The sequence below is a fragment of the Oncorhynchus tshawytscha genome, linkage group LG05 (assembly GCF_018296145.1).
Source record: "Oncorhynchus tshawytscha isolate Ot180627B linkage group LG05, Otsh_v2.0, whole genome shotgun sequence".
NCBI classification, from domain to species: domain Eukaryota; kingdom Metazoa; phylum Chordata; class Actinopteri; order Salmoniformes; family Salmonidae; genus Oncorhynchus; species Oncorhynchus tshawytscha.
In genome coordinates this window covers 87065963-87091368 of record NC_056433.1, presented here as the reverse complement: position 1 = coordinate 87091368, position 25406 = coordinate 87065963, and the positions used below count along the sequence as shown (strand labels likewise).

General features: G+C 41.9%; 2 protein-coding genes across 7 annotated transcripts in view; both read right to left on the bottom strand.

The window, feature by feature from the left end:
• Positions 1-18650, bottom strand: part of LOC112247793 (phosphatidylinositol 3,4,5-trisphosphate 5-phosphatase 1-like) — a 31386-nt gene extending 12736 nt beyond the window's left edge. Inside the window, exons 1-15 of one of the 4 annotated variants that reach the window (XM_042322619.1) lie at positions 18281-18650; positions 15196-15259; positions 11045-11180; positions 10588-10726; positions 10033-10173; positions 8620-8710; positions 7513-7590; positions 7070-7147; positions 5652-5775; positions 5387-5490; positions 5201-5303; positions 3823-4019; positions 2959-3076; positions 2288-2384; positions 891-1029 (exon numbers count right to left, since the gene is read on the bottom strand). In XM_042322619.1, coding sequence (XP_042178553.1) covers positions 891-1029; positions 2288-2384; positions 2959-3076; positions 3823-4019; positions 5201-5303; positions 5387-5490; positions 5652-5775; positions 7070-7147; positions 7513-7590; positions 8620-8710; positions 10033-10173; positions 10588-10726; positions 11045-11180; positions 15196-15259; positions 18281-18423 — 1752 coding nt within the window. In that variant the 5' untranslated portion in view covers positions 18424-18650. Of the gene's footprint in view, positions 1-890; positions 1030-2287; positions 2385-2958; positions 3077-3822; positions 4020-5200; positions 5304-5386; positions 5491-5651; positions 5776-7069; positions 7148-7512; positions 7591-8619; positions 8711-10032; positions 10174-10587; positions 10751-11044; positions 11181-11956; positions 13361-15195; positions 15260-18280 lie in introns of those variants that run through there. The other 3 variants (XM_042322617.1, XM_042322618.1, XM_042322620.1) reach the window with 3 other exon arrangements.
• A 6620-nt stretch (positions 18651-25270) lies between these two features.
• Positions 25271-25406, bottom strand: part of gpr17 (G protein-coupled receptor 17) — a 19080-nt gene continuing 18944 nt past the window's right edge. For all 3 annotated transcript variants that reach the window (XM_024416618.2, XM_024416616.2, XM_042322616.1), the window contains one exon: positions 25271-25406. This exon is cut by the window's right edge and continues 1790 nt beyond it. The gene's annotated coding sequence lies outside the window, so the exon portion shown is untranslated.

Here is a 25406-nt window from a genome sequence, read left to right as displayed (position 1 = left end):
AAAGTAGTGCACCAGATAAGGGCGCCAATTAGGATGCATAAGTAAAAAGTAGTGCACCAGATAAGGGCGCCAATTAGGATGCAAAAGTCAAAAGTAGTGCACCAGATAAGGGCGCCAATTAGGATGCATAAGTAAAAAGTAGTGCACCAGATAAGGGCGCCAATTAGGATGCATAAGTAAAAAGTAGTGCACCAGATAAGGGCGCCAATTAGGATGCAAAAGTCAAAAGTAGTGCACCAGATAAGGGTGCCAGATTCAGGATACGACCACTGTTTCATGCACCAGGCGGTCTGTCCTTCGCGTTCTGCTAACCAAGTGGCCAAGTAACAACTTGTTCTCTGTTTCTTAATATATTCAAGAAGCACGTTGACAGAAATCATTTGTTGGTTACACTGACACTATTACACAAAGCAGGTTTCCATCCAACCTTCATTTGTTGGTTACACTGACACTATTACACAAAGCAGGTTTCCATCCAACCTTCATTTGTTGGTTACACTGACACTATTACACAAAGCAGGTTTCCATCCAACCTTCATTTGTTGGTTACACTGACACTATTACACAAAGCAGGTTTCCATCCAACCTTTTCATGCGGGTAAATTAAATATATATTGGGTACATGGGAAGTTAACTGTAAAAAATACGGATAATTATTGTTTTCATGCTGATTTTAGAATATTTGTAAGAAAATCTGTTACTAATTGGATGGAAACCTAGCTACTGACATTAATTCCTCTCAATATTATCTATTTTTGGATCTCCTGGTGTAACGGTTAAGGTGTTTGGGTTGACGGCCACTGGTCCCAGTCAGGCTACCCCCCCCAAATTAGCTACAATACAATCTCCCAATCCAATAGTAACTAACTGCTAAACTCAGTATAACTTACTGTGGATGGCAGTTCGATTCGATAATTCAGATCCCCAAACCAGAACAGATGAGTGAATCGATGTGTGATGTCAAAAGGATTCAGTTTCTTATCTCCAAGATTAAGAAAACGTAGGATGCTGACGTAATTCTGGTTGCGTCTGGCAAGAGAACAAATGTTGAGGAATTAAATGTCTTGTTTCAAGTTGATAAATGGTGTTGTCTTTCCTCACGTTTAGCTTTTTTTTCCTGCAATATGCAGACTCACATCTTTATGTTTCTCTATTCATCAAACAGAAAGGAACAGAAAATAATTCCATTCATTTGTATGGGTTAGATTTAGACCAATTCCATGACACTTGTAAGGGGGGTCGTAGAGCAAAACGGAGAGCAGCATCTTGTTCGTGAGGGTCTATCCTCTCTACAGTGGGGTCACAATAGTTTGTTACCCAAACGGCATTATCGACTTCAGACAAGTCTCGTGGGGCTTGTGGGGGGGGTGTCAAAGAGCAAAACGTAGAACACCATCGTGTTCCCGAGAGTCTCCCCTGTTTATAGAGTGGTCAGATTAGATCAGGTGCTACATAAGTTTTCGTGAGAATACCTATTTTCGGGATGTCTACTGGTCAGACAAACAGCGTCGTAGCTCTGCCACTTTCCACCTGCAGATGTGGAAGGGGCGACAGCTGATGTACGAAGGGCTATATAAATACATTTGATTTGATTTGAGATGTGGAAGGGACGACAGCTGATGATGCAGTGGATTGAGACACGTCCCATGTAAACAAGCAGGTATCTCTACTGGTCTGGTATCTCTACTGGTCTGACAAACAGGTATCTCTACTGGTCTGGTATCTCTACTGGTCTGACAAACAGGTATCTCTATTGTTTTAACTGACTGATTTAGATTGACCCACCGATGCATCAATAGACTCTAGGGGGTTTTCAAACCTACTCAGGAAATAGAGCAGACAGACCACAAATACCATTCTAAACAATACTGGAGTATAAACAGAACAAAACTCCTAAGAGTTTAGATACATTTTGAGGAGATGTTAATTAAATGTACTGATATTGTGCCAGTGGAATACTTTTTTATTTTTTATTAAATCTTTCCATGTATTACTCAATGCAAGACAATTGAGAGGAGTTCTGTTCAGACATATACCACATTTAAATGGTCTGTTTTTATTTGGTCATTTTAAATCCCAAATCTCTGTACCTACTGAGATTATGTCTGTGAAATTAATGCACTTTTTAATTTAACAACATTTATCTTTCAATGCAATCTGATTCCTAGGGGGTCAGGACTTCTGTGAAAACATGGACATTGTCTACATTTGACACAGCTATTCAGTATAGGATTTTTATATTCTGAAAATTATTTTTCAACAATTTTTTGGGGTCCCTGCAGCTCACCTGATCTTCTTCTCACTGCCTGAGGTCAGGTGACTGTTGACGAAGCCAAAGGAAGTACCGTTGAACATGAAGGACACGCCCACTGCACCCTTATTTCCTGGAACAACAAAAATAAAATGGACGGATATATCTTTGATCAAAGGGCCCGTTTCCCGGACACAGATTAAGGTTAGTCCTGGACTAAAAAGCAATTTCAAAGAGTATTCTGCATTGAACAAGCTTTTTAATCCAGGACTAGCTATAATCTATGTCTGGGAGACAGTGAGTTGATGGGACTGCAGTGTGTTGATGGGACTGCAGTGAGTTGATGGGACTGCAGTGAGTTGATGGGACTGCAGTGAGTTGATGGGACTGCAGTGAGTTGATGGGACTGCAGTGAGTTGATGGGACTGCAGTGAGTTGATGGGACTGCAGTGTGTTGATGGGACTGCAGTGAGTTGATGGGACTGCAGTGAGTTGATGGGACTGCAGTGAGCTGATGGGGCTGCAGTGAGTTGATGGGAATGCAGTGAGCTGGGATGGGACTGATGGGACTGCAGTGTGTTGATGGGACTGCAGTGAGTTGATGGGACTGCAGTGAGTTGATGGGACTGCAGTGTGTTGATGGGACTGCAGTGTGTTGATGGGACTGCAGTGAGTTGATGGGACTGCAGTGAGTTGATCGGACTTACCCAAAGCGTTGGCGATCCCTGTCTTGACGCTGTCTGAGAAGATGTGTGAGATTCTGTTCTCGTGCTCAGGCTTGGCTAGCACAACGATCCGGATGTTCCATAGGGTCTGGGTGGCTATCTGAACAAAGTTAAAACACATAGTAATGACCATTCCTTATGGTCGACTCTATTACAATCTGACAAACTATATTTAAACGGGCCACTGTCATTTGTAATGTAACCCAACCTCAAACCAGTGTAGGAATAAGGAGATCCTTTAAGGGTGGCTTTACTGGACTCAGATTAAGCCTTGTCCTACACTGAAAAGCTTGCTCCATGGAGAATCTCTATTGAAAGTGCTCTTTAGTTCAGGTCCAGGCTTCATTTATTGTATGTCTGGGAAACTGGCCCTGAGTGTTGAGACTGAGACACTGGCTCTGAGTGTTGAGACTGAGACACTGGCCCTGAGTGTTGAGACTGAGACACTGGCCCTGAGTGTTGAGACTGAGACACTGGCCCTGAGTGTTGAGACTGAGACACTGGCCCTGAGTGTTGAGACTGAGACACTGGCCCTGAGTGTTGAGACTGAGACACTGGCCCTGAGTGTTGAGACTGAGACACTGGCCCTGAGTGTTGAGACTGAGACACTGGCCCTGAGTGTTGAGACTGAGACATTGGCCCTGAGTGTTGAGACTGAGACACTGGCCCTGAGTGTTGAGACTGAGACACTGGCCCTATCTCAAATCCTCTTCCCTCGATTCCTCAAATCCTATCTCTTGCCTCCTCAACCGTACTGGAGGAGAACATCCAAGGACCCTCCCCTCAGGCCTTCTTCTCCAATTGGTGCAAGGAATCATGAAAATACTAATTGAGATAGTAACTGACTTGTTTGAAGCTGATGTTGGTGGTTCCTCTCAAGGCACTCTTCAGTGTGTCTATCCACTCCTTCTCCCCCAGGGGATCTTCCTGAGTCCCGAACACATAGATGTCATGAGGAATGTGATCGGCCGTGTCGTCCCTGGTCTTGCCCTGACCCTTACACTGGAACCATGAAGCAATGTTGTGTGGGGGGCTGGCGTTCCCTTGGGAGAGACAATGATAAATCAGTCAATCAATCAATATATTTTTTATTTCAATTAGGAAATGTGTAGCTAGTTGTTGAGTCATTCAGCAAAACAATTATCCACTGAGTTTAAAAAAAACAGCAATATCGATATTGATCAATGGGCGATTCCATCTCAGCGTGGGCCCCCAAAATATTTTTGGTATCCGAGATTGTTCTGGCAATTCTCACATAGAAACGTCATTGTGAGGAAGGATGTTTGACATTATTTGTTTCACAAAAAAAGCATAATTGATACAGACAACATCTTAAGAGTCATTATACTCCTTATGGTGTTCTCTATCCCATAGAGCCTAGCGGAGAGAGGAGGCCCGTTGTCACAGTTCCAAGACCAGTCCTAAGTGTCTGGCTAATCCTACATCAATGACGTGGGTGGAACTAAAAACTGAACCTGGATCAGCGTTAACTAGCAATGATATCCTTCGCCACCGTCGTCTTTTCGACAGATATCTCGAACCCGTCATGACGATTCAACAAAACAATCCATAATTTTCAAGTTTCTTTACAGCAAATTTCTTAGTTACATGATTGTATAACTAGCAAAGGAGTTTTGAAATTGAGAGTGCAGTAATGAGGAAGTTTGGCAATGAGGAGGAAAACTAGCATACTTCAGCTAGCCAGCTAGTTTAGCCAAGTGAAACCGGGGGAAACGAGCTCGGGCCTCGTGGTTGTGCGCCCATGTAGGAGACATAATGTCGTTTTTATGCCCCGACTTCAGGAGTTGGTGGCAAAAAGTTTGATTTAACAATTCAGAGACTGAAACGAATACATCAGATGATTTATATTTAATGAATGAATCGACATAAAGTACAATCCCGAGATCAGCTGTAAAACAAATCTTCAAATGATGTTTGAAGTGAACCCTGAAAATAGAAAATGAAGGGTGAAGTCACTTCCCTCCTTACCATTATATATGGTCTTACAGGAAACAAATTACCAGTTTCATCATGATTTTCCCCAAAAAATGGTTTGTGATACAAATGTAAAAGCATATTAAATATCTTCCCTCTCAAAAACATTTTCGGGCCACGCTGGTGTGGAATCACCCCAATAGTGTATTTATTAGAAACCAACTATAACACTATGTAAAATGTTCTATCTATTCTAGGTAAAGGTAGACATTGAAGGCAGCCAATTTACCCATATTCCAGGTGCCAACGAATACAGTGATCATATCTGGCTCAGGCTTGTCTGAGTGTTTGTTCTTCATCTGCTGAAGGAGTTGACAGAACCCCTCTCTTTTCTGGTGACACACAGACAGACGTCAGAGGGACACCATACAGTTAACATGAAAACGTAGCACCAAATAACTTTGGAGGTCTTTACCTTTGTGTCGTCGAAGACAAACTCTTTCCTCAGAGTTTTCTCCTTCTCTGTTTCCACCATGATCACCAGCTTGGCAACCTTCTGGGATTTCACGAGCTGTAAGACTTGACATGACATAGATTAGACCTACATCAACTGGTGTCTTTGATTGTCTCCCAAATGATACTACTAAGTAGAATATTATATAGGGAATTAGGTGCCATTTGGGACAAAGATTTAGATACAATACAGAATGTAAAATATAAAGTATATAAAGAGTACTTACTTTTATTGTGAACAAAGTATTTGTCTTCTGGCCCGTCTTTAGATTTCTTGAAGTAGATCTTCCCAGTTTCCACATCCACCTTGAGGAACATCTTGGTTGTGAGACCAAGCAACTCTGATTTGACCTGCAAAGAAGACCACGACCTCACAAGTTCACAAAATGAACCTGTCCTTGTGTAATTAAACCAAAACAAAGAACATTTGAAGAGAATCGTTCCAAATCGTTCCAAAACGTTTACATCCACAAATTTTTGCAAATTTTGTTTTAATTATTTTTTTTAAAAATCTGAAATAATTCCTACGGGTGTAAAATATGACCCACATGTTTTATTCATATGTTTAATGTGTATTAAAACAGGGTTGGTTGTTCGTATCCTGTGATATGGTGGTCTAGCTATCTTCAGATGAATGAACTGTAAGTCGCTCTGGATAAGAGAATCTGCTGAAAATACTCAAATGTTGTATGTAAATATTATACATACAGATCTCATATTACTGTATTTGATGAATTTTATATACACTGATGTAACAAATCATTTGTACAGTTCTTTAAATAAATAAAGAATTGTCACATGACTGTGTAAAACCTAGCAGTACTACTTATTCCTCTGAGGGTGAGGTGGATATTTAGCATTTAGCAGTAAAACATGATTATTTGTCTCTCTGAAATGAAACCATCAAGTGATTAGATTTTAAACAAATACATGTCTGTCATTGAACAACCCCCATGCCATGATTAGATAGTGTATATAAAACACACCAATCTCTCATCATTTCTTTAAACATTAAAAGCCAATTTTCCAACATTTCTGAAAATGGATATATAACGTTTTGGAATAAAACCTCATTTGAAGTTTACTCAGGGCAAACAACTGCCCCCTCTCATTGAAGCCACAGAAGTAAAAAGCAGACCACAGTACTGCAGACATTGTTAGCAAAAAAAACAAACAGGACACCCCATTGTAGCGAATGTGAATTTTTTTTTTTTTGTGGTCAATCTTCGTGGTAAAAAAAAAACAATCAGATGACAATCATGTTACTGATAATTACTCCTATTACACCATATGCCCTTAAACAAGAAGTTCTAAGTATGATTTAGCTGCTATGGTCAATCTGCATTACCACGGTTGGCCTTCAACTTGATACTCAATGAGAGGGGACAGAGCTAGCCTGGAGCTAGCTGCGCATGTAATGTAGAGTATCAATGGTATGATTTCCTTGGCTTCACATTAATGGTGTCACATGGTCGATGCCTTTGTCCATTCAAATACACTCAATGAGTTTACCCCAATGATAATTGAGAGAAATCCCTTTGTTTCGGTCAAGTTTCTTTCTAAATCTTGCCTTTTGATATGTCATAAAGTTATGAAAATGCCTCTTAGCTATTGTATCTTTTATTATTTTGTATAGCTCTCTTACTTCAAATGTAATAGGTGGTATTAGAGACCGTCTGTGGCCTCCGTCGTATCCAGCCCACTCAAACACGGCTGTTTTGGCCTGAAAAAAAGGGAACGACAGTATTTGAAGGTGGAACACTACTTTCTCATGACTCTGTTTTTTACCCTGGTCTGGGTAAGTCAACATGACACAGGAACAACGTTTCAGCATCTCAGAGGTCACCTACACCAGGGTTAGATAGAGATTGATAGATATAGAAAATGGATGAGCTTGGTGCAAAAAAAAAAATTGAATAACGTTTTAATTTTCGAATATGATTTTCTTCCCAAATGAAACCCTATTCCCTTATATATAGTGTGTTACTTTTGGCCAGAGCCCTATGGGCCCTATAGTAGTGCACTATATAGGGAATAGGGTGCCATTTGGGACAGGTCCTAGGGTTTAGAATCGTGTTAAAACATTACCTTCTCTTCTATGGAGTAGAGCAGCTTGGTCAGTTGTTCCAGCCTGAAGGACACAGACTGGTCGGAATCTGCTGACACCTAGATATTAAAACAGAAACGTGATGTGAATTAGACACTTAAAGAGACAACAGAATTCATTTGAAACCAACTACTGGAAACATGATATTCTATTGATAGGCAGAGTGTCTATTTCTGCAGAATAACCCAAGAAAAGGGCAGAGTGTCTATTTCTGCAGAATAACCCAAGAAAAGGGCAGAGGTAGGCTACACTACAGTAGAATAGAGCAGAGGTAGGCTACACTATAGTAGAATAGAGCAGAGGTAGACTACACTAGAATAGAGCAGAGGTAGACTACACTACAGTAGAATAGAGGAGAGGTAGACTACACTACAGTAGAATAGAGCAGAGGTAGGCTACACTACAGTAGAATAGAGCAGAGGTAGGCTACACTACAGTAGAATAGAGCAGAGGTAGACTACACTACAGTAGAATAGAGCAGAGGTAGACTACACTACAGTAGAATAGAGCAGAGGTAGGCTACACTACAGTAGAATAGAGGAGAGGTAGACTACACTACAGTAGAATAGAGCAGAGGTAGGCTACACTACAGTAGAATAGAGGAGAGGTAGACTACACTACAGTAGAATAGAGCAGAGGTAGACTACACTACAGTAGAATAGAGCAGAGGTAGACTACACTACAGTAGAATAGAGCAGAGGTAGACTACACTACAGTAGAATAGAGGAGAGGTAGACTACACTACAGTAGAATAGAGCAGAGGTAGACTACACTATAGTAGAATAGAGCAGAGGTAGACTACAGTACACTACAATGTTAAACTAAAACATCAGAGAACCTTCAGCAACATTCAGCTTTAACATAACAGCAACCTGCAATCACGCATCTACAACCAGGAAGGGTTAGGGTTCATTTTAACAGAAAGATCAAGATCCTCTCCAATGCAGCTTCGCACCGACCCATTTCCTAATGATTGTTAACGATGAACCGATTCCGTCTCCAATGCAGTTACAAACCGTCTCTTTACTGAATGTTGACGTTCAAACAACGTCTGATAAAAAATAATAATAATAATAATGTCCACCTACCTGAGTCCTCAGACGTCCGATCCCTGGGGAGAGCTGCTGGTCCAGAAGCCTCTGAAAGGTCTCCAGAGTGGGCAGAGAACGGGAGATCTCGCTGGTACAACATAGGAGCATAGCAATTGTTTTAATGCTGTTTACCAGGGTTTATGGGGGTCGATTTCAATTCAGTTTCCATCCCTAATTGGCTGAACGAATTAAATGGACACCGAAACCGACTGAGATCTCACTGACACATTTATAGGAGTACAGAAATGTTCTTTCATTTCACAAGGGACAATTAAACACTGCTCATAATGAAAGCCAAGTAATGTACATGTTGCAGAAGCAGCTACTGTCCGTCAGTACTGTGTACCTGTTCAGTTGTTTACAGTACTGTGTACCTGTTCAGTTGTTTACAGTACTGTGTACCTGTTCAGTTGTTTACAGTACTGTGTACCTGTTCAGTTGTTTACAGTACTGTGTACCTGTTCAGTTGTTTACACTACTGTGTACCTGTTCAGTTGTTTACAGTACCGTGTACCTGTTCAGTTGTTTACAGTACCGTGTACCTGTTCAGTTGTTTACAGTACTGTGTACCTGTTCAGTTGTTTACACTACTGTGTACCTGTTCAGTTGTTTACACTACTGTGTGCCTGTTCAGTTGTTTACAGTACTGTGTACCTGTTCAGTTGTTTACAGTACGGTGTACCTGTTCAGTTGTTTACACTACTGTGTACCTGTTCAGTGGTTTACAGTACTGTGTACCTGTTCAGTTGTTTACACTACTGTGTACCTGTTCAGTTGTTTACAGTACTGTGTACCTGTTCAGTTGTTTACAGTACTGTGTACCTGTTCAGTTGTTTACAGTACTGTGTACCTGTTCAGTTGTTTACACTACTGTGTGCCTGTTCAGTTGTTTACAGTACTGTGTACCTGTTCAGTTGTTTACAGTACTGTGTACCTGTTCAGTTGTTTACAGTACTGTGTACCTGTTCAGTTGTTTACAGTACTGTGTACCTGTTCAGTGGTTTACAGTACTGTGTACCTGTTCAGTTGTTTACAGTACTGCGTACCTGTTCAGTTGTTTACACTACTGTGTACCTGTTCAGTTGTTTACACTACTGTGTACCTGTTCAGTTGTTTACACTACTGTGTACCTGTTCAGTTGTTTACAGTACTGTGTACCTGTTCAGTTGTTTACAGTACTGTGTACCTGTTCAGTTATTTACAGTACTGTGTACCTGTTCAGTTGTTTACAGTACTGTGTACCTGTTCAGTTGTTTACAGTACTGTGTACCTGTTCAGTTGTTTACAGTACTGTGTACCTGTTCAGTTGTTTACAGTACTGTGTACCTGTTCAGTTGTTTACAGTACTGTGTACCTGTTCAGTTGTTTACAGTACTGTGTACCTGTTCAGTTGTTTACAGTACTGTGTACCTGTTCAGTTGTTTACAGATTCCCATGGTGAGCTTCTTTAGATGGGGGAGGGATGTATTCCCATTCTGGACTTGCTCAGCATCGAGAGAGACCGAGGTGTGGAAGTATTCCTCAATGGATTTTTGGTGCTCTTCTGGCAGCCTGGAAGATATGATTGAATTGAATTTATTTTGGGTAACAGACACATATAGAAACAAAATGTACAATGTGGACCCAGAGGATATCACTTGAAAGTATTTATTTTAAAAAATTCTCACAAAATGCCTGTTTCCAAAGTGGTCCTTGAATTTACAGATGCATCATCAGTCAGTGTAATTTGTTCGTTGGTATGTAACTTAAACATGGTCAGCTGGGTAACTACATGTCTTTAGTAACACAAGGGCAAATCTTAACTTCCTCTTTACAGTCCAATTTTATTTTCATCTCCTACTGACATTAATGCATGCTGAAGTGAAAACTCGACCTGAGAGGAAGTTAGTATTTGTCCCACAATACTGAAGACATTTGACTAGTATCAGAACATTGATTAGTTGAATGTGAGCCTTCAGTACATACTTAGACATATCGATGTGTTGTAGTCTCTGTAGGTATGTGTCTCCCAGGGAACTACAAGCCAGCTCTGAGCCTCGGGAATCCCCTCCTTGGGTTTCTTTACTGTTCCTAGGGGGCAGCTGAGGAGGGCATTTCACTGGCTCTGTTGATCCAACAACTGTCGTAACTGTTAAGACATAACGTTATGTCCTGTGACAGCGAAAATGAATTGGACCTTTTACGGATGTGTGAGACAGGCCCCTTGAGTTAAGCCTAAAGATCAGACTGCCTTAGCTTAGCTTAGCTGTAGCAGAAACAGACAAGAGAGAATGCCTGTATCCTGAATGGCACCATACTCCTTACATAGTACACTATTTTTGACCAGAGCCTTATGGGAACCCATATGGGTTTCTGGTCTAAAGTAGTACACTATATAGGGGGAAAAGGGTACAATTTGAGATGCCAATGGCTATTAACCCACCTGCTTCTTCCTCTGGCTCCTCCTCCTTCTGAACAGGGAACTGCAGGTGTGTAGCCAGACCCATGTTGGGACTGTAGAACGTCTCCACCAGGTCAGACAGCACAGAGAATAATTGGATAGGCACACCCTCAGAGGCCTGGAGAGAGGCACAAAAGCAGTGGTGTAAAGTACTTCATTTAAAAAATCTACTTGAAAGTACTACTTAAGTAGTTTGAGTTTATTTAATTTTTTACAGGGACAGTGCACATGAATCAACGTTTCAGTAAAAGTGCCGGTTTTAGCCAGCCGGCTCATTTTCAACCTCAGTCCCTGGGCGTTTATTTTTTTGGGGTATCTGTACTTTACTATTTATATTTTTGACAACCTTTACTTTTACTTCACTACATTCCGAAGGAAAATAATGTACTTTTTTACTCCATACATTTTCCCTGACACTCAAAAGTACATGTATTTATTATGGATTCCCATTAGCCAATAGCAGCAGCTTCTCTTCCTGGGTTCCAGCAAAATTAAGGCAGTTTATAGCATTTAAAAAAAACATTACAATACATTCACCGATATCACAAACACACTGTGTGCCCTCAGGCCCCTTCTCCATCACTACCACATATCTACAATACAAAATCCATGTGTGTATATAGGGCATATGTTATTGTGTGTGTTTATATGCATGTGTCTTTGCCTATGTTCATGTTGCTTCACAGGTTAGTAGATTTCTCTGGGTCTAATGTAAATCATCAACACTTGCAGGTTAGTGAACTACAGAACAGAACAGTAATCACAGCCTAGTACCCTTTGGAGTCCACAACAGCAGTAGTACAGATTTGGGCAAATATAATCCAACACAAGTGTGAAATGGTTTGAAAAATTGAAAGTTCCAGGCACTCAGGTGGGTTTACATGTATGTAGTACCATCAAGCCATGGTCCTGATACACTGTTTCTCAACGATCTCATCACAGGCTAGTACACTTCTGAGTTTAGTACACTACAACAGCAAGACAAGAACACTACAGAGCACCAACAGTGAGACAATAACACTACAGAGCACCAACAGCAAGACAAGAACACGACAGAGCACCAACAGCAAGACAAGAACACGACAGAGCACCAACAGCAAGACAAGAAGACCAACAGGAAGACAAGAACACTACAGAGCACCAACAGCGAGACAATAACACTACAGAGCACCAACAGCAAGACAAGAACACTACAGAGCACCAACAGCAAGACAAGAACACTACAGAGCACCAACAGCAAGACAAGAACACGACAGAGCACCAACAGCAAGACAAGAACACGACAGAGCACCAACAGCAAGACAAGAAGACCAACAGGAAGACAAGAACACTACAGAGCACCAACAGTAAGACAAGAACACTACAGAGCACCAACAGCAAGACAAGAACACTACAGAGCACCAACAGCAAGACAAGAACACTACAGAGCACCAACAGTAAGACAAGAACACTACAGAGCACCAACAGTAAGACAAGAACACTACAGAGCACCAACAGCAAGACAAGAACACTACAGAGCACCAACAGTAAGACAAGAACACTACAGAGCACCAACAGCAAGAAACAAACACTACAGAGCACCAACAGCAAGACAAGAGCACTACAGAGCACCAACAGCAAGACAAGAGCACTACAGAGCACCAACAGTAAGACAAGAACACTACAGAGCACCAACAGTAAGACAAGAACACTACAGAGCACCAACAGCAAGACAAGAACACCAACAGGAAGACAATAACACTACAGAGCACCAACAGCAAGACAAGAACACCAACAGGAAGACAAGAACACTACAGAGCACCAACAGTAAGACAAGAACACTACGGAGCACCAACAGCAAGACAAGAACACCAACAGTAAGACAAGAACACTACAGAGCACCAACAGCAAGACAAGAACACTACAGAACACCAACAGTAAGACAAGAACACTACAGAGCACCAACAGTAAGACAAGAACACTACAGAGCACCAACAGCAAGACAAGAACACTACAGAACACCAACAGTAAGACAAGAACACTACAGAGCACCAACAGTAAGACAAGAACACTACAGAGCACCAACAGCAAGACAAGAACACTACAGAGCACCAACAGCAAGACAAGAACACTACAGAGCACCAACAGCAAGACAAGAACACTACAGAGCACCAACAGCAAGACAATAACACTACAGAGCACCAACAGCAAGACAAGAACACTACAGAGCACCAACAGCAAGACAGGCTAGTAGCCTGTTCTTCTCATCTCTCTACTTGGTGCTTCCTCTCTGGTGCCAGTATAGATCTTCTCAGTGTGGCAACGTGAGAGGCTTCTAAGGCTTTATGTTTCCAAAGAGACTTGATGTTGTATGAATGACAGGGTTTCCTTCTAGACCAATCATACAGCTTAAACACTCTTTCCACTGTTTGGCTAAATTCCAGTGGGCTTTAGCGTACAAACTACCAAGTCACCTGGGTTCGTTAGCGTATGAACTACCTAGTCACCTGGTTTCTTTAGAGTATTAACTACCAAGTCACCTGGTTTCATTAGCGTATTAACTACCAAGTCACCTGTTTTCATTAGCGTATTAACTACCTAGTGACCTAGTTCCTTTAGAGTATTAACTACCTAGTGACCTGTTTTCTTCAGCCCATTTCACAGCCACTGTGGATACGTTGATTAATTTAAATGCAGTGAAAATATGTATTTTTGTGTGAAGGGTCTGCTATTTTCTGTTGCGCACAAGATTAACTTTGTGGCTTTTCATACGCCCACGCCTCAGAATAATTTATAACTTTCTGCTACTGAAAGAGGAAGACGGTTTTGATCAACATTGGCAGTGGCCTGTAGGAACCGTAGTACCCTTCAACATAAGCAGAGTGACCTGTAGAAACCGTAGTACCCTTCAACATTAGCAGAGTGACCTGTAGAAACCGTAGTACCCTTCAACATTAGCAGAGTGGCCTGTAGAAACCGTAGTACCCTTCAACATAAGCAGAGTGACCTGTAGGAACCGTAGTACCCTTCAACATTAGCAGATTAGCAGAGTGGCCTGTAGGAACCGTAGTACCCTTCAACATAAGCAGAGTGACCTGTAGAAACCGTAGTACCCTTCAACATTAGCAGAGTGGCCTGTAGAAACCGTAGTACCCTTCAACATTAGCAGAGTGGCCTGTAGGAACCGTAGTACCCTTCAACATTAGCAGAGTGGCCTGTGGAAACCGAAGTACCCTTCAACATAAGCAGAGTGACCTGTAGGAACCGTAGTACCCTTCAACATTAGCAGAGTGGCCTGTAGAAACCGTAGTACCCTTCAACATTAGCAGAGTGGCCTGTAGGAACCGTAGTACCCTTCAACATTAGCAGAGTGGCCTGTAGGAACCGTAGTACCCTTCAACATTAGCAGAGTGGCCTGTAGAAACCGTTTTAACCTTCACATCTGTGTTTAGCTCAGGCTAAATCTCAAGATGACTATAATGCTTTTCAGCTACAATAGATCAATGAAAATCAATCTAATTCATCACTACTGTAGAGTCGTCTCTAGGTTCGGAATATTCTGACTGCCACACTAATACAGGCACATTAACCAGAAGTGTTTCCATGTCAACGTCAGCCTAACACAACGATGCCTTTGTGTGACAGAGAGAGAGCAGAGAGAGTGGGCCTACAGATGAAGAGACATCCGGTGTACTGTATTCTCCCTTCATTAAAGAAGAGGACATTAGCAGTGTCGCATATTCACAGCCACAGGAAGCAAGGCTGTTTATATTTAGTGTCTAGTTCTGTGGAGCGCTCACACTTCAGCACATTTTTTTTTCTCTCCGCACAAGTATGGCTTTGTTCAACGTACTGTTCTGACGGTATTGAAAACCAGAGCAGAAGTTGTCTGATTATTGAGGAATTGAGAAGTGGCTCTTAAAATAGCCCTTAACACCCAACACATGGGAAGAGACTATATCAGCCACAACAAGTTGGTGGTATAAGGCTCAGAACTTGTGTTGTGTGGATCAACATAGTAACGTTAAATGCTTTGTAGGGGGTTCAACACTCAAAATGGAGTGCAGATCTCAGCTGAACCGAGAGATTTATCCCCTCAAAAGAGTTGTATCACCTGAACTGAGAGATTCCTCTCCTCAAAAGAGTTGTCTCACCTGGACCGAGAGCTTCCTGTCCTCATTGGGTAGGATCCTGTAGGTATACACACAGTTCTGGTACCTGGAAATAGAAGAGATGGGATAGTATCATAAGGATTACAGCAGATATGTAATCTTGAATGTTTTTAAGAGACGTCTTTCTGACATTTCACAGAAGAGTGTGACAGGTGCAGTAATAACAGACAGCATGCACTCTTAACACACTTCCATTGGTCTTTCTCTCCAACAGAAAATAGTACATGACCATTTCTGTATTTGTTTACCAGTTATTCAAATGAGAGTCCACAGTGACAAAAAGATGTGTGGTGTGAGTTGTACAGTGGGGTCGACCCAGCTTTGCAGCATGACAGCGTGTGCAGATACGTTGGGCGCTGCAGTAATAAGCATGTGTGCTTTAAAATAGGTCTTCATTCCATAGAAACTCCTGCTATATAGTTAGTCACATCTAAAACTGCATGAAACAACAACAGTATTCTAGCCAGTTTCTCTGGTTGATCAATGTCTTGAGGAAAACGTTTTCAATTCCAACAGATGTTGATTTATGTCATGAAGAAACAGAAAGTCTACATCACATTGTTTGTCTGTGTCTAACAATGTTTGTACCATGTTTGTGTTGCTACCATGTTGTTGTCATGTTGTGTTGCTACCGTGTTGTTGTCATGTTGCGTTGCTACCATGTTGTTGTCATGTTGCGTTGCTACCATGTTGTTGTCATGTTGTGTTGCTACCATGTTGTTGTCATGTTGTGTTGCTACCATGCTGTGTTGTCATGTTGTGTTGCTACCTTGTTGTCATGTTGTGTTGCTACCATGCTGTGTTGTCATGTTGTGTTGCTACCATGATATTATCATGTTGTTGCTACCATGTTATTATCATGTTGCTACCATGTTTTTGTCATATTGTGTTGCTACCATGTTATTATCATGTTGCTACCGTGTTTTTGTCATGTTGTTGCTACCATGTTATTATCATGTTGTTGCTACCATGTTATTATCATGTTGTTGCTACCATGTTATTATCATGTTGTTGCTACCATGTTATTATCATGTTGTTGCTACCATGTTATTATCATGTTGCTACCGTGTTGTCATGTTGTGTTGCTACCATGTTGTTGTCATGTTGTTGCTACCATGCTGTGTTGTTCAGCCTCTGTCCCAGCAGGAGGCCTCTTGACAGGCCGTCATTGTAAATAAGAATTTGTTCTTAATTGACTTGCCTCGTTATATAAAGGTGTAATAAATGTAAAACAAAAACATGCAAAGCGCTGTCAGTTCCATACTGCAGGAGAAACTGTATCTGAAGTACTGTACACTTGCATTCAAAAGCCTTAGATGTCCTCAACTGGCAGCTTCATTAAATAGTACCCAGAAAACACCAGTCTCAACGTCAACAGTGAAGAGGTGACTCCGGGATACTGGCCTTCTAGGCAGAGTTGCAAAGAAAAAGCCATGTCTCAGACTGGCCAATAAAAAGTAAAGATTAAGAAGGGCAAAAGAACATAGACACTGGACAGAGGAACTCTGCCTAGAAGGCCAGCATCCCGGAGTCGCCTCTTCACTGTTGACGTTGAGACTGGTGTTTTGTGGGTACTATTTAATGAAGCTGCCAGTTGAGGACTTGTGAGGCGTCTGTTTCTCAAACTAGACACTCTAATGTACTTGTCCTCTTGCTCAATTGTGCACCGGGGCCTCCCACTCCTCTTTCTATTCTGGTTAGGGCCAGTTTGCGCTGTTCTGTGAAGGGAGTAGTACACAGAGTTGTACGAGATCTTCCGTTTCCTGGTAATTTCTCGCATGGAATAGACTTCATTTCTCAGAACAAGAATAGACTGACGAGTTTCAGAAGACAGTTGATCGTTTCTGGCCATTTTGAGCCTGTAATCAAACCCACAAATGCTGATGCTCCAGATACTCAACTAGTCTAATGAAGGCCAGTCTTATTGCTTCTTTAATCAACACAACAGTTTTCAGATGTGCTAACATAATTGCGAAAGGGTTTTCTAACGATCAATTAGCCTTTTGAAAATTATAAACTTGGATTAGCGAACACAATGTGCCGTTGGAACACAGGAGTGATGGTTGCTGACAATGGGCCTCTGTAGATATTCCATAAAACAATCAGCCGTTTCCAGCTACAATAGTCAATTTACAACATTAACAATGTCTACACTGTATTTCCCATCAATTTGATGTTATTTTAATGGACAAAAAAAGTATATATATATATTTTTTAAATAAAAAAACAAGGACATTTCTAATATTCCCAAACTTTTGAACGGTCGTGTAGGTGTTTTACACTCCAGATTGAAATCCCAATAACAAAAGCATTTAGCGCCGATCCTGGTTTCGTTTACGATTTAAAGTTTTGATAAGCTCTTCTTACTGAAAGGGACACGACTTCAACAGATGATCTTCCTTCCTCAATTTGAACTTTCCAACATCATTGTAGCTTTGGGGCGGCAGGGTGGCCTAGTGGTTAGAGTGTTGGACGAGCAACCAAGAGGTTGCAAGTTCGAATCCCCGAGCTGACAAGGTACAAATTTGTCGTTCTGCCCCTGAACAGGCAGTTAACCCACTGTTCCTAGGCCGTCATTGAAAACAAGAATTTGTTCTTAACGGACTTGCCTAGTTAAAAAAATAAAACATGTTTAACTGTGAATTCTTTCCTGAAACAGACTAGTCAGTATTCAGTATGGCATAGTTTACTCTCCCTACTCACAGCTACTTTCAACTGCTACTTGCACGCAAAGAGATATACAGGGATGAACTCTCAACAGATGACCGACTGTCCTCAATTAGATCTTTCCAACATCGTTCTTGACAGGTAAATGTTCAACTGTCAATGATTTCCTTGTCTGTTTTTCTTTGCAACAGAAATTATACTGCAGTTAGTAATCAGTATGGCATAGTTTCCTCTCCCTACTGAAAGCTACTTTCAACTACTTTGCATACAAAGAGATATAAGGCGATGAACATCTCGGAACATCTTCCTTCCTCAATTTGATCTTTCCAACGTAATTTTAGACTGTTAAACTGTCCATTTTATCCCTATATATATATATCTTATGGTATGTTTTACTTACAGAACACAGAGGGCGTAGGCACCCTGTATGGACTCACTGGCCCGGAGGAGGAAGCTCCCATCCTTAGCTGCTTTGGAGAGCAGATCCTCAGCCTTAGACCGGGTGATATTACCATGGTGCCATGGCTGGAACGACGTAGACATCCTGATCTTCTACTGAAAACACTCAGCTACATACAGAGTTCTGCATCGACTCTCACACTAGACAAGGACTTATCAGGGAAGATTCAACTGTAGCTAGTAACCATACTCTTCATGTTTCATATATGTTCTCTTCTCCTCTGCTCTCTCTCTCTCTCTCTCTCTTTTCTCTCTCTCTCTTCCTGTTAGTGGGGAGAAAGCTGTAAAAGTGAAGCTGCTACAAACATGGCTGTGAACTTCCTCATTTGAGAAGTTAGAGAGCGAGAGGAGGGCCAGAGAGAGAGGAGGACCAGAAAGAGCGAGAGAGTGAGAGGAGAATCAGAGAGAGGGGAGGATCAGAGAGAGAGAGAGAGAGAGAGGGAGGATCAGAGAGAGAGAGAGGATCAGAGAGAGAGAGGAGGATCAGAGAGAGAGAGAGAGAGAGAGGGAGGATCAGAGAGAGAAAGAGGAGGATCAGAGAGAGGGAGAGAGAGGGAGGATCAGAGAGAGAGAGAGAGAGAGAGAGAGAGAGAGAGAGAGAGAGAGAGAGGAGGATCAAAGAGAGAGAGAGAGAGAGAGGGAGGATCACAGAGAGAGAGAGGAGGACCAGAGAGAGAGAGAGCAAGACGAGGTCCAGAGTGAGAGAAATCAGCTCACTAATGAATCCATAGACTTTAACCACTTCTGGGAAAACTGGAAAACACTAAACAAACAACAACACGAAGACAACACGAAGAGTTATCTATCCAAAACGGAGATGTATGAGTAAACCACTACTCCAATCTACTCCAATCTTTTTGGCCCTATAAAAAAAAAAAACAGCAAAATCATATACATGATCAAATACAGATCTTAGAATCAACTATTAAAGACTACCAGAACCCACTGGATTCTCCAACTACATTGAATGAACAACAGGACAAAATAAAAACCCTCCAACCCAAAACGGCCTGTGGTGTTGATGGTATCCTAAATGAAATGATAAAATATACAGACCACAATTCCAATTGGCTATACTTAAACTCTTTAACATCATCCTCAGCTCTGGTATCTTCCCCAATATTTGGAACCAAGGACTGATCACCCCAATCCACAAAGTGGAGACAATTTTTACCGTGGGATATGCGTCAACAGCAACCTTCGAAAAGTCGTCTGCATTATCATTGTTAACAGCAGACTCGTACATTTCCTCAGTGAAAACAATGTACTGAGCAAATGTCAAATTACCGTATGACAGACCACGTATTCACCCTGCAAACACTAATTGACAAAGAAACAAACCAAAACAAAGGTAAAGTATTCTCAGGCTTTGTTGATTTCCCAAAAACTTTTGACTCAATTTGGCATGAGGGTCTGCTGTACAAACTGATGGAAAGTGGTGTTGGGGGAAAATAATACAACTTTATAAAATCACAAACAACAAGTGACAACAAGGTTAAAATGGAAAGAAAACACACAATTCTTTCCACATGGCCGTGGGGTGAGACAGGGATGCAGCTTAAGCCCCACCCTCTTCAACATCTATATCAACAAATTAGCGATAGCACAATGTCTACTGTTTGCTGATGATCTGGTGATTCTGGTGATTCTGTCACCAACCAAGGAGGGCCTACAGCAGCACCTAGATCTTATGCACAGATTCTGTCAGACCTGGGCCCTGACAGTAAATCTCAGTAAGACAAAAATAATGTTCCAAAATAGGTCCTGTTTTCAGGATCACAAATGCAAATTCCATCTAGACACTGTTGCCCTGGAGCACACAAAAAAACTATACATACCTTGGCCTAAACATCAGCGCCACAGGTAACTTCCGCAAAGCTGTGAACAATCTGAGAGACAAGGCAAGAAGGGCCTTCTGTGCCATCAAAAGGAACATCAAATTTGACATACCAATTAGGATCTTGCAAAAAATGACTAGAATCCGTTTTAGAGCCCATTTCCTTTCATGGTTGCGAGGTCTGGGGTCCGCTCACCAACCAAGAATTCAAACAATGGGACAAACACCAAATTGAGACTGCATGCATAATTCTGCAAAAATATCCCCTGTGTACAAAGTAAAACACCAATTATTAGTATTTTTTAAACCTTTATTTATTTTATTTGACCTTTATTTAACTAGGCAAGTCAGTTAATTAAGAACAAATTCTTATTTACAATGACAGCCTAGGAACAGTGGTTTAACTGCCTGTTCAGGGGCAGAAGGACCGATTTGTACCTTGTCAGTTCGGGGATTTGGTCTTGCAAAATAATGCATGCAGGGCAGAATTAGGCCGATACCCGCTAATGATCAAAATCCAGAAAAGAGACGTTAAATTCTACAACCACCTAAAAGGAAGTGATTCGCAAACCTTCCATAACAAAGCCATCACCTACAGAGAGATGAACCTGGAAAAGAGTCCCCTAAGCAAGCTGGTCCTGGGGCTCTGTTCACAAACACACCCTACAGAGCCCCAGGACAGAAACACAATTAGACCCAACCAAATCATGAGAAAACAAAAAGATAATTACTTGACACATTAAAAATAATTAACATAAAAACAGAGCAAACTAGAATGCTATTTGGCCCTAAACAGAGAGTACACAGTGGCAGAATATGTGACCACTGTGACTGATCCAAACTTAAGGAAAGCTTTGACTATGTACAGACTCAGTGAGCATAGCCTTGCTATTGAGAAAGGCCGTCATAGGCAGACATGGCTCTCAAGAGAAAACAGGCTATGTGCTCACTGCCCACAAAATGAGGTGGAAACTGAGCTGCACTTCCTAACCTCCCGCCCAATGTATGACCATATTAGCGACACATATTACCCTCAGATTACACAGACCCACAAAGAATTCAAAAACAAACCCAATTTTGATAAACTCCCATATCTACTGGGTGAAATACCAGTGTGACATCACAGCAGCAAGATTTGTGACTTGTCACAAGAAAAGGGCAACCAGTGAAGAACAAAAACCATTGTAAATACAACCCATATTTATTTTCCCTTTTGTACTTGAACTATTTGCACATCGTTACAAACACTGTTGTAATATGACATTTGAAACATCTTTATTATTTTTGGAACTTGTTTTGTCAATGTAAACATGTTTCCCATGCCAATAAAGCCCTTAAATTGTATGAGAGAAGGGCCAGAGTTATTCTACACATCGGTAGCTTCACCTATAACAAAGAGCAAGACATGCAGCTTTGAATAGATTTTTTCCCCCCTTTCTTTAACCAGGTCCGTTAAGAACAAGTCAGTTAAGAACAACTCCGTTAATAACAAGTCCGTTAAGAACAAGTCAGTTAAGAACAAGTCAGTTAAGAACAAGTCAGTTAAGAACAAGTCCGTTAAGAACAAGTCCGTTAAGAACAAGTCCGTTAAGAACAAGTCAGTTAAGAACAAGTCAGTTAAGAACAAGTCAGTTAAGAACAAGTCCGTTAAGAACAAGTCCGTTAAGAACAAATTCTTATATTCATTGACTGCCTAGGAATGGTGCCTTGTTCACTGCCTGTTCAGGGGAAGAACGACAGATTTTTACCTTGTCAGCTCGGGGATTCCATCTTGCAATCTTCCGGTTACCAGGTCCAACGCTCTAACCACTAGGCTATGCCGCCGCACTGGTTACCAGGATTCAGGAAATCCAATGAAAATCATACAGTCCAGGTGGCTGTGAAGTCTGAGGACCAATCTACTAGTTACTAAGTCTACACTTAGTTTGCTGAGAAGGACTACAGTTTCTTACACTTAATCAAGCTATTCATTACACACACGCGTCTTAACACACACACACACACTCACACACACACACACACACACACACACACACACACACACAAAATGTGTTTTTTTTTTTAGAATGTGGTTTTTGCAGCAGCAGTTGTTCTCCTTGTTTTGTCAGTCACTGGCAGCCGTTCAGTTAGCCCATGTCAGCTAAAAAAACAATTAGTTTTGTGTTATTGGTAAGTTAACCTAGTTAGTGTAGTTAGTCTAGCCAGCTGTGTACACCACTTTACAGAGTGTTATTTAATAACCACTAAGACAGTCTATAACCTCAGTCTACTCTGTATGGAGTAGAATTTAATAACCATTATTAAGACAGTCTATAACCTCAGTCTACTCTGTACAGAGTGTTATCTAATAACCACTAAGACATATTATAACCTCAGTCTACTCTGTATGGTGTATAAGCACATAGAATGAAAAAAGACACCATTTATGTATGTATATATATATATATATATATATATATGTAACAATTTATTAATTTACAGTCCTAAAGTGAAGATATAGTCAAATGTATAAATAACAGAAAGGCCATGAGATATTTTAGGTGAGAACAGTTGGCTCATTGCTCAGCCTGGGCTCTATGATATCATATGACGCTCTATAGCTCCCGTTCTGCACTCAGCCTGGGCTCTATGATATCATATGACGCTCTATAGCTCCCGTTCTGCACTCAGCCTGGGCTCTATGATATCATATGACGCTCTATAGCTCCCGTTCTGCACTCAGCCTGGGCTCTATGATATCATATGACGCTCTATAGCTCCCGTTCTGCACTCAGCCTGGGCTCTATGATATCATATGACGCTCTATAGCTCCCGTTCTGCACTCAGCCTGGGCTCTATGATATCATATGACGCTCTATAGCTCCCGTTCTGCACTCAGCCTGGGCTCTATGATATCATATGACGCTCTATAGCTCCCGTTCTGCACTCAGCCTGGGCTCTATGATATCATATGACGCTCTATAGCTCCCGTTCTGCACTCAGCCTGGGCTCTATGATATCATATGACGCTCTATAGCTCCCGTTCTGCACTCAGCCTGGGCTCTATGATATCATATGACGCTCTATAGCTCCCGTTCTGCACTCAGCCTGGGCTCTATGATATCATATGACGCTCTATAGCTCCCGTTCTGTACTCAGCCTGGGCTCTATGATATCATATGACGCTCTATAGCTCCCGTTCTGCACTCAGCCTGGGCTCTATGATATCATATGACGCTCTATAGCTCCCGTTCTGCACTCAGCCTGGGCTCTATGATATCATATGACGCTCTATAGCTCCCGTTCTGCACTCAGCCTGGGCTCTATGATATCATATGACGCTCTATAGCTCCCGTTCTGCACTCAGCCTGGGCTCTATGATATCATATGACGCTCTATAGCTCCCGTTCTGCACTCAGCCTGGGCTCTATGATATCATATGACGCTCTATAGCTCCCGTTCTGCACTCAGCCTGGGCTCTATGATATCATATGACGCTCTATAGCTCCCGTTCTGCACTCAGCCTGGGCTCTATGATATCATATGACGCTCTATAGCTCCCGTTCTGCACTCAGCCTGGGCTCTATGATATCATATGACGCTCTATAGCTCCCGTTCTGCACTCAGCCTGGGCTCTATGATATCATATGACGCTCTATAGCTCCCGTTCTGCACTCAGCCTGGGCTCTATGATATCATATGACGCTCTATAGCTCCCGTTCTGCACTCAGCCTGGGCTCTATGATATCATATGACGCTCTATAGCTCCCGTTCTGCACTCAGCCTGGGCTCTATGATATCATATGACGCTCTATAGCTCCCGTTCTGCACTCAGCCTGGGCTCTATGATATCATATGACGCTCTATAGCTCCCGTTCTGCACTCAGCCTGGGCTCTATGATATCATATGACGCTCTATAGCTCCCGTTCTGCACTCAGCCTGGGCTCTATGATATCATATGACGCTCTATAGCTCCCGTTCTGCACTCAGCCTGGGCTCTATGATATCATATGACGCTCTATAGCTCCCGTTCTGCACTCAGCCTGGGCTCTATGATATCATATGACGCTCTATAGCTCCCGTTCTGCACTCAGCCTGGGCTCTATGATATCATATGACGCTCTATAGCTCCCGTTCTGCACTCAGCCTGGGCTCTATGATATCATATGACGCTCTATAGCTCCCGTTCTGCACTCAGCCTGGGCTCTATGATATCATATGACGCTCTATAGCTCCCGTTCTGCACTCAGCCTGGGCTCTATGATATCATATGACGCTCTATAGCTCCCGTTCTGCACTCAGCCTGGGCTCTATGATATCATATGACGCTCTATAGCTCCCGTTCTGCACTCAGCCTGGGCTCTATGATATCATATGACGCTCTATAGCTCCCGTTCTGCACTCAGCCTGGGCTCTATGATATCATATGACGCTCTATAGCTCCCGTTCTGCACTCAGCCTGGGCTCTATGATATCATATGACGCTCTATAGCTCCCGTTCTGCACTCAGCCTGGGCTCTATGATATCATATGACGCTCTATAGCTCCCGTTCTGCACTCAGCCTGGGCTCTATGATATCATATGACGCTCTATAGCTCCCGTTCTGCACTCAGCCTGGGCTCTATGATATCATATGACGCTCTATAGCTCCCGTTCTGCACTCAGCCTGGGCTCTATGATATCACATGACGCTCTATAGCTCCCGTTCTGCACTCAGCCTGGGCTCTATGATATCACATGACGCTCTATAGCTCCCGTTCTGCACTCAGCCTGGGCTCTATGATATCACATGACGCTCTATAGCTCCCGTTCTGCACTCAGCCTGGGCTCTATGATATCATATGACGCTCTATAGCTCCCGTTCTGCACTCAGCCTGTGTAACAGGCTTGCAAACTCATGTCCAAACACATACATTTGAAGACACTGATGACTAACCTCAAACATAACGTTTTGCTAGAAATTCGGTAAGAGATTTATCCAATATATAATTTAGAAATTAATGAATTTTTAAAAATGAATTATTTTTTTTGGTAATAGGATGACAAGGAAACGTTAATGGAGATTACATGAGAAAAATACATTTTGATTGTATCATGAATTAACTTGGTGGGAAACATTGAAGATACACTTTAATTGGTGAGAATAAGATTGTATTATCATAATAATAACCATGCCCAAAAGCATGTTAGGCATTACTAAGCACGATTTTAAAGAGTTAACAGATCATGACCTACTAAGATGAAAAGGC